This window comes from Uloborus diversus, unplaced genomic scaffold (genome assembly GCF_026930045.1).
Source record: "Uloborus diversus isolate 005 unplaced genomic scaffold, Udiv.v.3.1 scaffold_11, whole genome shotgun sequence".
In the NCBI taxonomy this organism is placed as follows: Eukaryota; Metazoa; Arthropoda; class Arachnida; order Araneae; family Uloboridae; genus Uloborus; species Uloborus diversus.
In genome coordinates, this window is record NW_026557765.1 from 8,033,703 (window position 1) to 8,047,598 (window position 13,896).

The 13,896-nt window shown below is 33.7% G+C and overlaps 1 protein-coding gene across 1 annotated transcript in view; it reads left to right on the forward strand.

Moving 5' to 3' along the window:
• The window catches only part of LOC129232133 (uncharacterized), a 47,712-nt gene that overhangs the window by 3,682 nt on the left and 30,134 nt on the right, over nucleotides 1-13,896 (forward strand). The window contains 4 exon segments of the mRNA XM_054866374.1: nucleotides 1,788-1,871; nucleotides 9,978-10,066; nucleotides 12,186-12,302; nucleotides 12,304-12,372. Of these exon segments, the coding sequence (XP_054722349.1) occupies nucleotides 1,788-1,871; nucleotides 9,978-10,066; nucleotides 12,186-12,302; nucleotides 12,304-12,372 (359 nt within the window).

A 13,896-nucleotide genomic window follows, 5' to 3' on the forward strand; every position in this document is an offset into this window, starting at 1 on the left:
CAGTCGTGAGTGATGACGTATGTCTGAAAAGACTTTCCAAGTAACATTAAGCTCAGTTCTTGAATTAAATTTAGCCTAGGATTTCTGCTAAGTTCGAAAAACTTATAATTCCTTTTCATTTTAACTGAGAAATTGGAACTAACTTCAACTTATGAAGAACAAGTAACTAAAATCAAAAATTTGAAAAAACCCCGACTGAGTCGCAACTGTAGAATCAAAAGGGAAAATTGAAAATCCTTTTAAAAGCCTTATACTATTAAAAATCAATTTCAAGTATTTTATTTGCTAATAAATAGAAGCTGCAAAAGATAAAATTTTTAAATCATTGCGTTTTATTTTCTTCTCGGCCAACAATGAATTTGGTTATCAATTGCGTAAATAAAGGCTTAGCCGTTATTAAAATCTGTTTTAAAAAACGTTATAATTCGAATTGTATGTAACATGGAAGTTCCAAACACATTCTATCAGACGCAGAAGAAAAAACTCTTTATTTTGATACTAGTTTTTAAAAATTTTAAATATGTTTTCTCTGCAAAAACCGCAAAAAATATTTTAGAAGTTTTTAATTAATATCTTCGTTAATTAATGTCATCCGAAGACGCAACCTAGCTAAGAACACTCTCGATCAACTCTCTTTTCGAACAAAAATTTTTACTTCCTTTTACAAAAAAGGAAGTATTGTATTCGCGAAAAAATTTTCACTCAAAAATCGACCTTAATTTCCATTTTACTCACCCCCGAATGAATATCGAGTTTTTTTTTTTTTTTTTCGACTCGACCACACGTGGATAAGTGCCTAAGAACGTATAGTCACGCGAAATATCCATAATGACGACTGCCGAGTTAATTACAACGAATTTTCTCGTGACGTCTGTATGTACGTGTATGTGCGTATGTATGTCGCATAACTCAAGAACAGTATGTCCTAGAAAGTTGAAATTCGTTACGTAGACTCCTAGTGGGGTTTAGTTGTGCACCTCCCTTTTTGGTTGAATTCGGGTGATTCTAAAGGGGTCTTTTTCTCTTTTTGGGGCAAAATCATTATTAATTTCGATGTAAACTCAAGTGGTGTAATAATTTGGTAGACACTTGGCGATATATCGAAAGTCGTTTAGTCGCCAAGTTTTGTCGCCAACTTGTCGACAAATTTGGCGATTTTTTTAAAAATCTGTTTCAATTTGGCCACTGTTGGTGATATTTAGAGAGTAAACTATTGAATCACATCAAAATTGCCAGTAATGGGGAAATGACATTAAATTGGAGTAAAAGGAAGTTATGTGATGCACACATCAGCTCGTTTTTTTTTTTTTTTTTTTTTTCAAAATCGCTCCATCCGTTTAGGCGCTAGAGTGCCACAGACAGATATACACACAGACACGTCAAACTTATAACCCCCTTCATTTGTGTGTCGGGGGTAAAAAAGAACTCTTTTGAATAATGTAAACTATTTGGAGGTGAGGAAGTTTTGTGGCTCCCTTTATGTGATGAAATTTTGAGTTAAAACATTGCCCAAAAAACTTTCGAATTAAAGGGGGGGGGATGCCTTGGGTCCAAAGTAATTTTGTACCATATATCATGAACTTATGTGTTATGGAGGCACACATTCTTAGGCAAAACTATGTTGTAGTTTATTCTAGAGAATTTATAGAATATTTGTTATTCGGGGGCTGTATTGTTTACTGGTGTCTGTGCGCTGGCATTTGGAAAATCAAGGCTGAATAATTAATTCAGACTTAAAAACGTGTTCTTTATGCGTAAAGTTTTTCTTTTATCCCTTGTTTTTGCAGAACTTCAACGGCGTGTCGCAGAGCTTCTGGGCAAAGAACAGGCACTCTTCGTAGCGTCTGGAACTATGGGAAATCTTGCAGCTAGTAAGCAAACCTACTATTTTTATTTTGTTAAACCATGGACCCCCTTTTGGTGATCAGATATAAGCAGTTCTTAAGGGCTTAATTTCTAACAAAAATATTGCGGGAGTCCTATAGTCTTCAAGACTTACTTTTATACGTAAATAATCTTTATTCCGTCTGATGTCTACAAACTAGATAATAACCCGTCATGGTATGACGGGGGCAAATTGACTTTTTATCAGAGAAATTGGCCTTCAAATTTGACAGGTTCCAATAAATATATGTACCTCAAAACCTGACTAACGTTAAGATCAATTTTTACTACTTTTCAGTAGAGTGTTAAAACGTTTGTTTACTGCATAGGAAGGTTGGGACTTACGCTCTTGTAACAGTGGTAAATAAATATAAAGATTTGTATTTTTCTTAGGGGAGTTACCCCACCCCCCTAAATGGGTAGTCTGTACTCCTTTATTACAGACTAGTAAAAGGAATAATGGATACATTACTTTAAATTTAAAGTCTGAATGAGAAGAGAAGTCGCCAACGTTATTTTCTGCCCAAACTTTACAGTTACACAAACAATATATATATATATATATATGGGGGACGCGCAATGGGATAAGATTGAGAGGGGTAGGCTACCCTTATAAATAGTATTTTCAGAAAAATCCTGAAACATGTCAACTTTAGTTTGTTTAGTTATTTCAAATTTTTATTTATAATTTGAATTTTTTTAATTAAAATTTAAAATGGAAGAATATATTGAATTTCTATCGATGGTGCAAACTTTTATTCCAATCGGTGATTTATACTTGGGTAGGGTTACTTGTTAGTGTCTAGAACTTTTATTGGAGTGAAAGAAGGTAATTTCTTTTAACAAGGCGGTCGCGAGATCGAAAATTTGGAAGGAGGTCGCTTGTGGCAGTCACTCATTTTTTTTTCAAACGTATATACAGCACGAAAGAGAAAGTCCAGATTTTTGCTTGGAGACTGTCATTACTAACATATAGGCAATCAAATTAAGAGAATTGCGTGCTATAATCGTAGAAGGAGAATTTGCGATTTGAATTGGCAGTCATAAGTCTAATATTCGCGGAAGTACTTCCCCGGAAAATTTTCGAAATTGTAGTTCTAAAATTGCAGTTTACAAGATCTCTGGCAATGTTCGGAGGAGGAGAGGTTCAGACTTTTACGAACGGTCTAAGCACAGAGACTCTCTCTGCCTTTGAAATTTCTTGAAAGAAGTTCTAAAACTGAAGTTTTAGACGATTTTATAGATAAATGAAGAGAAAGGAGGATTGAAATGCTCTCTATTTTTTCGAAAATTAAAAATGAAATGTCCTAAATACGCTCAGTTGCTGACTATCTTTGTCGAAGTTAAGAGAAGAAAAGGGATTCAGGCGATCTCTCCCCGGAAATTTTTTGAAATTGTAGTTCTAAAATTGCAGTTTACACTAACTCTGGTGATGTTCGGAGCAGGAGAGGTTCATGGACTTTTACGAACAGTTGAAGCTCAGAGACTCTGCCTTTAAAATTTGTTGAAAGTGAAGCTCTAAAACTGAAATTTTAGACGATTTTAACGATAGGGGAGGGAAAGGGGAGGATTGGGGTCTCTCTCTAATTTTTAGAAAATGAAAATGAGAGGTCCGAAATAAGCTCAGTTGCAGACCATTTTTGTTGAAGTTAAAAGAAAAAAAAGGATTTGGACGATTTCCCCGGAAAAGTTTTGAATTTGAGGTTCTAAAAACGCAATCATCAGGGTTCGTACGCTCCGGGAATTCCGGGAAAACCGGGAATTGTCAGGGAAAATGACACTGCCAAAAATGTCAGGGAAAAGTCAGGGAGTTTTCAAATTTTGTCCTCCAAAATTTTTTTTCCATTTTTTTCCCAAGGAATTAAGTACTATGAGATCTAGTCTTCGTTTTTATTGTGATTTCACGAAAAAAATTGTAAATTTTTATCTAAACCGACGCTGGCACTTAAAAACTGCAATCGAAAAATGAACGTTTTTTTTTTCACAACGAAAAATGCGCCAAAAGAGCGAAGATTTTCTTACATGGAGTCAGTGAGGGGAACGCATTTCTTTCTACTGCCTTAAGTTTTAGATGGGTTGCCACAACATTCTGTTCGGTTCAGGGTTCGTACGCTCCGGGAAAACTTGGAATTATCAGGGAAAATGACTTAATCAAAAATGTCAAGGAATTTTCCAAATGTGCCCCCAAAATTTTTCTTTTCCCAATTTTTTCCCAGGGAATTTCGTTTTATAAGATCTAATCTTCATTTTTATCGATGTATTTAAAAAAAATTGTAACAATTTTAAAGCAATGAAAAAAGTGGCGACCCAAAAAATCTTCAGCAGCCGCCATTTTTGGCTCTCAGTAGTTCCCAAGGGAAAAAAAATCAGGTGAACAGCAATTATGCACAAACTCAACAGGAGAGAAGACAATTTACTGCTTCGGAAGCACAACCTGTAGATGGGAGGGTCGATCGGGGAAAATGTTTTTTTTTTTTTTTGTTGATCGGAAAATCATTTCAGCTACGTGTTAAACGTAGTCGCCATCTTTGGTCATTCACAAGATGGAAGTAGATACGATCCAAAAATGCCTAAGTTTCTAAAAACAATGCAGAATTGGATGTTTTCTTTAATTGAAAACTGATGAAAACAACAAAAAATGGTCTGCAAATTGTTTTTGTATTATTATTTGAAATAATTTTCTTGAGAAATGAAAAATTTTGTTCTTAAAACTTAATCTTATCCTCACTGCCTCGGACGCAAATGTGATAAAAACTTTTCAATGAATTGTAGTATCATGAAGATTTATTATTTTTTAACTGTCTTCATGCAACAAATTAAAAAAAAGTTATTTCTTATTTTTGGGCATAGCCGCCATATTTGGTCATTCCCAAGATGGAAGTACACAAGCCTTTTTCAAGTGCCTAAGTTCCCGAAAACGGCATTGGATGTTAATTGCAATGCAAACTATTGAAAACAACACAAATTGTGCCCTTTTTTTCCGGATAATTTGTAATTATTTTCTGGAAAAATGCAAAATTTAATCTTCATAACATTTTTTTTGTTTTAATTGATTTAGACTCTTATGTGCTAAATACTGACTATTTTGCTTTTATTGTAGTTTTTTAAGGATTATTAATTATTTATTACTACTTTTATACTACAAATCCAAAAATCTACTTATTATTTTAAATTTTTCACTTTGTCGCCATATTTGATCGTTTGCACAATGGAAGTAGACTTAAACTTCCAGAAACAGAATTGGACGTTTATATCAATGTGTAATATTGAAAATAACATTAAATGTGCAAAAAGTTATGAATTTTTGAAAATTAACTATTACTTTCTGGAAAAGAAAGTTTGAAATTTTAATGTAAGCGTCCTTTAATATGTGAAAAAAAAAAAAAAAAAAAAAGATTATTGGCATTGGCCTATGATTGGCGGATGTTGATTTTTGTTACTATGCATTACATGGTACGCCGATTGATGCAACAAGTTAATCATATTTATACTGAAATTTAGCTTTGCATTTTGCTCAATATGTTTCGTTTAACCTACTTATAAGAAAATAAAATGTATTGTAAACCAAAAGCGGATGCTAAAAGGTTGCTGCAGGACTACAGCAAAATGCTATAATATTACGCGTGACATCAAAGAAACGCTAAAATAAGTTGAAAGTACTCTGTTTTCAACAAATAGTAAACAAATTAAAACAATTTTGAACAAAATGTTTAAAAAAAACTTAAAATTTTGACAGAGAAAACAAACGAAAAAAAAAACCAAGTTTTTTTTTTTTAAATCTAAGGTTTCAGTTCTTCTGCATCGCTACTTTAAACAATTTTAATTATTTTGAAAATATTACTATTTAAACTTAAATTTTGAATGAAGCGAGCAACCTGGAATTTTCTAAAAAACAACCTGGAAAACCTGGAAAAGTCAGGGAACTTTTTTTAACCAAAAGTGTATGAACCCTGAATCATGGGCCATCTTTGTAAACGTTAGAAAACAAAATTAGACTTGGAGCCTCTTCCACAATTCTTTTTCGGAATTAAAGTTCCAAAAAACGAAATTTTAGACGAGTTTTAGTGATGTGGGGGGAAAAAAAAACGATTGGGAGAACTCCCAAAGAAATTTTTCGAAATTTGAAGTCCAAAATAGTGAGTTATCTTTTATGACAAGAGGAAATATTCGGAGACTCTAACCTGGGGTTTTTGTCCTAAAAACAAAGTTTTATGCGATCTATAATTATGTGAAGGGGGGCAGTCGGCACTCCCCTGGAATATTTATCGAAATTAAAATCCTAAAAACCAATTTCTTCGCTATTTTTGATGAGGTAAGGCGACAAGATGGGGCTTAAAATAGGGGGGAGGGGAAGAAGAGTGAATTCGGGACCCTTTTGCGGGAATTTGTAGAGATTGAAGCCCCTAAACCAAAGTTTGAGATAATCTCAGAGGACGTGGGGTGATCAGGTACTCTGTGGCATGAGAGGGAGGGGAGGAAGTTGCTTCACCCCCATTGCTCTACTCCTGAATTCGTCATTACGCTCAAGTGTGACGCTACTCTAAAACGAAGTTACTTTTCTCCTATGTATTTTAATTTTTAAACTATGCAATGATATATTTTTTGATGTAGGGATAATGTCGCGACCCTCTAAAAAATGCTTCACGACCCCCTTGAGGGTCGCGATCCACAGGTTGGGAACCACTGCTTTAGACTCGATTACAGTTATAGTATTTCTATTGGATGTCTTCATTATCAACGTATCATTACACTTTTCTTGTGAATCAAATTACGGACACAAGCAGAATGAAACGTTTAAAAGTACCTGATTTGATACTGAATGCTGATAAAGTAACAATGGAAATTTTGACGAGACAAATGATTTTTTATTGAAAAGTTTGATTTGTCACTATACAAGATTATCGTAGTTTTGTTTTATCATGCTCTTATCACTTTCTGTTTAATGTGTATCTCAAGTTCAAACAATTCTTAATCTATCGTCACTTTACATAGTAACCTTTACTTTTTTCTTTTCTATGAAAGATTGTATTCCAATCATTGTTAGTTTTTAAAAAAATATGTGGAATCTTTCTCGAACGCATAAAAGTACAAGAAAGGCTAATTAGAATAACTCAATACTATTTTCAGTTATTATGAGGGGCTGATCCCTATGCAGTTTATAGGAATCCATTGTTCACATGCATTGCTATGGAGGGAAGTCGGATTTTCGAAACAATTCGATTTTTGTTAAGCAGTTGGAAAATAACTTGCGTTTCTTTAGATGCGGCGTCCAATGCCTGATATTGATTTTTTTTTTACTATACAATTTGATGTTTGGAGTAAAATGTTCTTTTTTTTTAAATTAAATTTCTTGTACACTTGAAAAAAATTGATTAATGTATATGTATATACATATAAAAATAACTGTTCTGTATGTAAATGGGTAGATGTGTGTGCGTCCTTATGCAATTCCACAGTTTGCGTCGGATCTTTGCCAAATTTATCACAGAGGTCCTTTGATGCTCATGATTTCAAACCGGGGGCTTTCGCCAGAAAATTCGTGAAACTGAATGTTTACGATTTTTTGTAACTAATGACTGAATTTTTGGACTCTTAAAAAACTTAAAAAGAACTAAATTTAAATTTTGAGCCCTAAAAAGGCACTTTTCTACGCGTTGACGGGAAGTTTTACACTTTTTTTCTTTTATTTAAGCTTGATTGTTGAATATGCTTCACTTGACACAATATTTTATTTTCAACGCAGTTAATAGTTTCCTAAAAGTGTCTTTACTGTTTCGAAATAGAAAATAAGATTTGAAAGAACTACTCTCTAAATCACAGAAAACAATAGTCGCTAAAAAGACGAATGGGCGTAGCTCAAAAATATCGAAAAATGAGTTATGACTTATGACCACCACAGAAATGTCCAAAGTCGATTTTACAACATGACCAATGGGCGTATCTCTACAATAAATAGTAGAAAAGTTACAGTCCCTCATACTGGTGGCAGTTCTCAAGCGATACAGTAAACTGGAAATCTTTAAATCGGTTTTCAGCAAAATGCTTAAAAGTGTCTGTTTAGCGACGAATTAGTCTAGGAATGATCTAATTATTCCTATAAAGCATAGCGGCTTCATTTGAAGCTAATTTAACTTTTTGTTTACTTTTTTTTTTCAGCTAACTGTTAAAGCTACTGTGTCAGTTGACTGAAAAAAATAATAATAAATCGCTACGTAATCTCAGCCGAAGCCACTATGTCTCAACGGGAAAATCATGTCATTCAAGAAAATTGTCTCATTGATCCAGAGAATAGTTCTTTTAAATATTTTCTATTTCGAAAACGAAAAGGCACTTTTATGAAACAATCAGTTTTATCAAGTATTATACAAGATTTTCAACACTAAGTAAAATGCACAATTTACCCAAAGTATTGGACTGTCGTAAAAAGAAAAAAAAGAAAGAAAACAAATATTTTCAATATCAATTATCGAACCTAGAAGCATCAATGACGTCATCAAATTCTAAAAATAATTATATCGCAGTCTTTTTAAGGTTTTTCATTGCCAGTAATCATAACCTGTTTTCTAGCATAATAAGGCAAATGAAAACTAATTACAAGAACCTCCACGTAATCAAAGAGCAAAAATCTATCTGCCATCAGGGAAACTTTTACTATAGATTTGTAGATAAATCTTACAATGTTTTATAAGGAATAAAAATTAATTATTCATAACATTGGAAAGTATACATCTACCAAAAACTTCTTTGAGGAAATAGATATAATGTGATCACATTCAGCTCTTTATTTGCAATATTTGTAGCTTATCTGCTGACTGCATTATTCACCTTCTTAAAATTAAAAAAAAAAAAAAATGTCGTGCATTTCTGTTTTTCATCGTCGTTCTTTCAACTTATTGAGTCGATTAAAGGAAATTATCTTGCTATTATTAAAAACGCGAAAGTTTGTATGTGTGGATGTATGGATGTTTGTTATTCTTCAAACAAAAACTGCGGAATGGATTATGATGAAACTTTTCAATAATATATCTTATGCTTCAGAATAACACAGAGGCTATCAATTTATAAAGATATTGTGTGAATTGTTCAAAATATATAACGATAAGTGTCAAGTAAGTAGGAAAAAATTCTGTCATCTGCGAGCTATTCTGGTGTGCGCGATGCTTATAATAAAACAAATACGTACTACTTTTATATCGCTTCTGGTTTTGCGTTGCGTATTTGAGTTAAATTCTTTTTCTACGGGGAAGCAGGATTTTCCTTTTGTATTCGCAATACGGATTTTAATGTAAACATTTTTTTTTCCTATTTGGAGCGGAATGATCATTTTCTGAAATTGCTTTTGTTTCTTTGGAGAAATATTTTAAATTGTGAAGGAACTTAAACTGTTCTTTCTTTTAATATTATTATTTATTTATCTGTTTTTATTTATTTATTTTTTATGGTGTGTGCGCGAAGGAGAGATTTTGATGTATTCAAGGGAAATTCTTTAAATTCTAAGAATGGGCAGTGCCGTGCTCTTACAGCTGGTACTCAATAATTCAAGGAAAATAGATTGCTACCCTTCTTTCTTGAATTATACTGTAGGAAAAACCCATATGTTTCAATAACAATCCAACACTTCTTAATTCCATCACAATATTTGAAAACATAACCCGTAAATAACAGTGTAAATTCTAGAACTAGTTTAATCCCTCCCAGAAAAAAAAAAGCTGAATCACTTCAATAGCTTGTTCAACTGAATTTGCTTAAATTTCTTCTTGAAGTGAACTTCACAACTTAAAACAATTATATTTTATTAATACACCAGCAGTACTCCCACGCCTTGTCCGTTTTAGAAAATTATAAAGTCATTTAGTTCGCTTGTATGTTTATAGGTAACTTCTGTTATGCGCTCAGCAACATTGTTTTTCAAGACCTCTTTACATATCGTATCAACAGTAAGATATTACCTCCGTACCCTACAGTAACTCTGAGGCGGCGATATATTGAGCAAAAAATCCATATTTTTAAGGTTTTTCCTGATTCAAATCGTCAAATTGAAAGCTTTTCTTATAACTATCGATACATATCATTCTTAATTTTTATCTTCCTAGTAATGTCACATTGTTGGACGAGAGGGCAAGAAATTCTAGTAGGAGATGAGTCCCATATTTTTCTGTACGAGCAGGGAGGAGTTTCTCAGGTAAAACTAATCTGTCTGTCTATATATTTAAACGGATGTACGTGTATGTATGCGTTCCTTATAAAAATCCACAGTTTCGTCGGATCTTTGCCAAATTTATCACAGAGATCCTTCAATGTTCAGGAATTTTCATAGCGGGTTTTCGCCAGAAAATCCGTGAAACAGAATGTTTACGATTATTAATAGCAATGACTGAATTTTTGGAATCTTAAAAACATTCAAAGAGGACTAAATTTAAATTTTGAGCCCTAAAAGGCACTTTTTTACACGTTGACGGAAAAATTTCCCCTATTTCAATCACAAATTTTCGAAGCAATCTGTGAGAAATTCCGGAACTCTATGGGTTTTTACATCTACAGGAAGCTTGGAGAAATTATTTTATACATTTTAATTCCTTTTTAAAAACATTGTATATCAAAACTTTTTTATTTTATTATTATTATGTCTATATATTTTTTTAATTTGTGAAGCCGAGCAGCATTTCAATTAGAGAATTATGCATTAGTTGACGCCAATGTTATCACTTCCAAAATACTTTCCGGTGACGCGTTAACTTTAGTTCAAACTAATGCAGGTGGGAAAAGTAATGACAAAAGCGATGAAGATAACGACAAATGTGATTTTAATTTTAAGCTGAGCAGCCCTCAAATACTTGATAACTTTTGATGAAAAGAAAAAAATTCAAACTTTTTTCTAAGTCATATGAAGATGTTTTCGGACATGACTATTCCTCGAAAACAATAACATACGAGTAAAGTGACAATAATACACTTCAAAACTAATTTATCACTTCTTTGGTACTATAAAAATAAAGAAAATACGTGTGAATCGAATCTATACACGTACTATTAAAACCTGTGCGTGTCTGCCTGTCTGTAGCCCTATATCCTCCGGACTGGCAATGTCTACCAGGTCAATACTGGAAACGTTGGATGCAAAACATCCAGAGAAAGCCATTCTGCCCTGTCTCACTCCTCTAAACCTTAAGGGGCCGGACATCGAGTCCTGCGGGATATATCCTGAGGACATCCTCAGCCCTGGATGTTCACAGGACATTCTGGAGTAAAGCGTTAAAATTGCCAATTGTCTTCCGTCGCAGGTTCTTGGAAAATTATTTATTTACTATTTTTTTATGGAATAAATCATTGATATGTTTCGTCACTGTTTTTGTATACTTCGCTCCACCAAAATTAATTTTGAGCCTCTAAAAATGTCAAGCAATATTTTCGGACCTTTAAAAAAAATACTTTTGTCCCTGTAAGTGATACTTTTACGAAAATCCAATGTATATTTTTACACAATAATTTAAGTTTTGAAATTCCTAAATTATTCCCATTTTTTTACGAAATTTTATTATGGAAAAGACTCTTGCTGCTTCAATTTATTGTTTATCCCCAAAATGCATGCACGATTTTTCAGAAAGAGTAGGCTCAAGTATGCCTTTTATATAACAAAGGATTGCAAAGTAATGTTCAGATATGTTTCTAAAACTCCAAAAGAAAAAAATCGGTTTTTAAAAGTAGTATATTTTGTTTATGAAGCAAACAAACGAGAATCCGCAAAGGAATTTTCCTGTTTGGAACGAAAAACCTTCTTGTCCGTATGGTTTCACAGTTGTGTAATTCCTAGTATGTCAAAGCCTGACCACAGAAAGAAAGATGGGGCTACCTATCACAAAATGGAATGGCATGTTTCCGCTTCCGGTTCAAGCGCCATCTCTTCGTGGTCAAGCTTTAGTTCGTTGATGTGTTCACTCTAAAAGCAACAATATCAAAAATGACGAAAAAGTACTTAAATTTGAACACATCGCGAGTCAAAATGGCTCCGACCACGTGGTATTCAAATTTGAAACATTCAAATACGCATCAAATACTCAAATCAACATGTGTGCTCATTTTTGAAAATGTAATATTTTCAAAGCTGTGTTGTATTATGTACTTACTTTTGAATAATTTGAAATAATTCAGCACACAATTTGAAAACATGGGTATACTTATACTCATATTTGAAACAAAAGTTTCAAGAAAATTTGAAGGCATGAATGTACTCATTTTTGAAAAATTTTCTCAGTGTCCTCAAAACTGCATTTTCTACCTTTTCTTTTAATTTCTTTTTACAGCTTGGGAATGTCCACGTCAGCGCTCTTCCTACTCATGAAGACGGAACGTTCGATTTGGATGTCGTTCGAAACAAAATCCGACCTCATGATCCTTCGATGCACGAGCCTCACACTGGAACTGATCTGTATCGAGAATACCCACAACAGATGCGGAGGCCGAGTTCTTTCGCTTGATTACATTAAAAAAGTAAGGATTTCTTAAGTAAGATTCACTTTCAAATGATTTCCTGGTCTCTGTCTTAGTGCAAATGCCGGAAACATATAGGGTAAGGTTGCTTTATACATGGTGTTCCAAAACGCCGCAAAAAAAATGTACATAGTTAGATTCTTCGTTGGGAGTACATAAAAACTGCCCAAAGAAGCGTTCTTGTGCGATGCATAGTTTTTTTGAGAAAAATACGAAAAAACAAAGTATGACGTCACTGCCGGTGCTAGAAAAAGCAACTTATCGAATATTCAACAACAGTATAGGTACGTACATTACGTATAACAACAAATACATGTAATGACATTTTAAACATTATCGTCTGGAAAGATACGCAAATACTGTTGTTGACATGTCCTATAAAGTGTTTTTTCCTTTCACCGGCAGAGGACGGAATACTTTGTTTTTCGTATTTTTCTCGTAAACTATGGATCGTACAGGAACGCTTCTTTGGGCAGTTTTTTTTATTTCTTTTTACAAAAAAGGAAGTATTGTACTCGCGAAAAAAATTTCACTTAAAAATCGACCTTAATTTCTATTTTACTCACCCCCGAATGAATGTTGGGTTTTTTTTTCAACTCGACCACACGTGGATACAGGCCTAGGAACGTACAGACACCCGAAATATCCATTTTGACGATCCCCGAGTTAATTACAACGAGTTTTCTCGTGACGTCTGTATGTACGTATGTATGTGCGTATGTGTGTATGTATCTCGCATAACTCGGAAACAGTATGTACTAGACATTTTAAATTTTGGTACGTAGATTCCTAGTGGGGTCTAGTTTATGCACCTTCCCTTTTGGTTGCATTTGAATGTTCCTAAGAGGGTCTTTTGCCCCTTTTTGGGGGGAGGGAATCATTTAATTTCGATGTGAACTCAAGTGGTGTTATAATTTGGCGGGACACTTGGTGATATAAGGCTAGTTTTTTGGTCGCCAAGTTTTGTCGCCAACTTGGCATTTTTTTTTTTTTTTTTTTTAATCTGGTTTCGATTTGGCCACTGTTGGTGATATTTAGAGAGAAACCTATTGAATCACATTTAAATTGCCAACAACGGGAAAATGACATTAAATTGGAGTAAAAGGAAGTCATGTGATGCACACATCAGCTCGTTTGTACTAGCAACGAGGAATCTAGCTGTACAGAGTTTATGCGGTCGTTTTGGGACACCCTATATAGTATACCGGCTTTAAAATTTCTGGTATTATTTTCCCGTTTCCTACACGAAGCTTACTAGTTCCGACATCGTTTTGATGCTGGTTATTGTAATTTTCTTTCCAGAAAGGAATTGCCTTTTTAGAGTATTATTTTTAATGAAATATATGAACTGTCACGTGCGGGACAAAATGTCCGATTTTGTATGGAACAACAATAACATTTTATATGCTTGATATAGTGTGTAACCAAACATGGCAAAACTGCAGTCTCTGTGACTGAACTGGTTGGTACTTGTTAGCAGGTAATGAAACTGCTGTGGGTAGGTATTGGCCAGTGTCTGCAAAT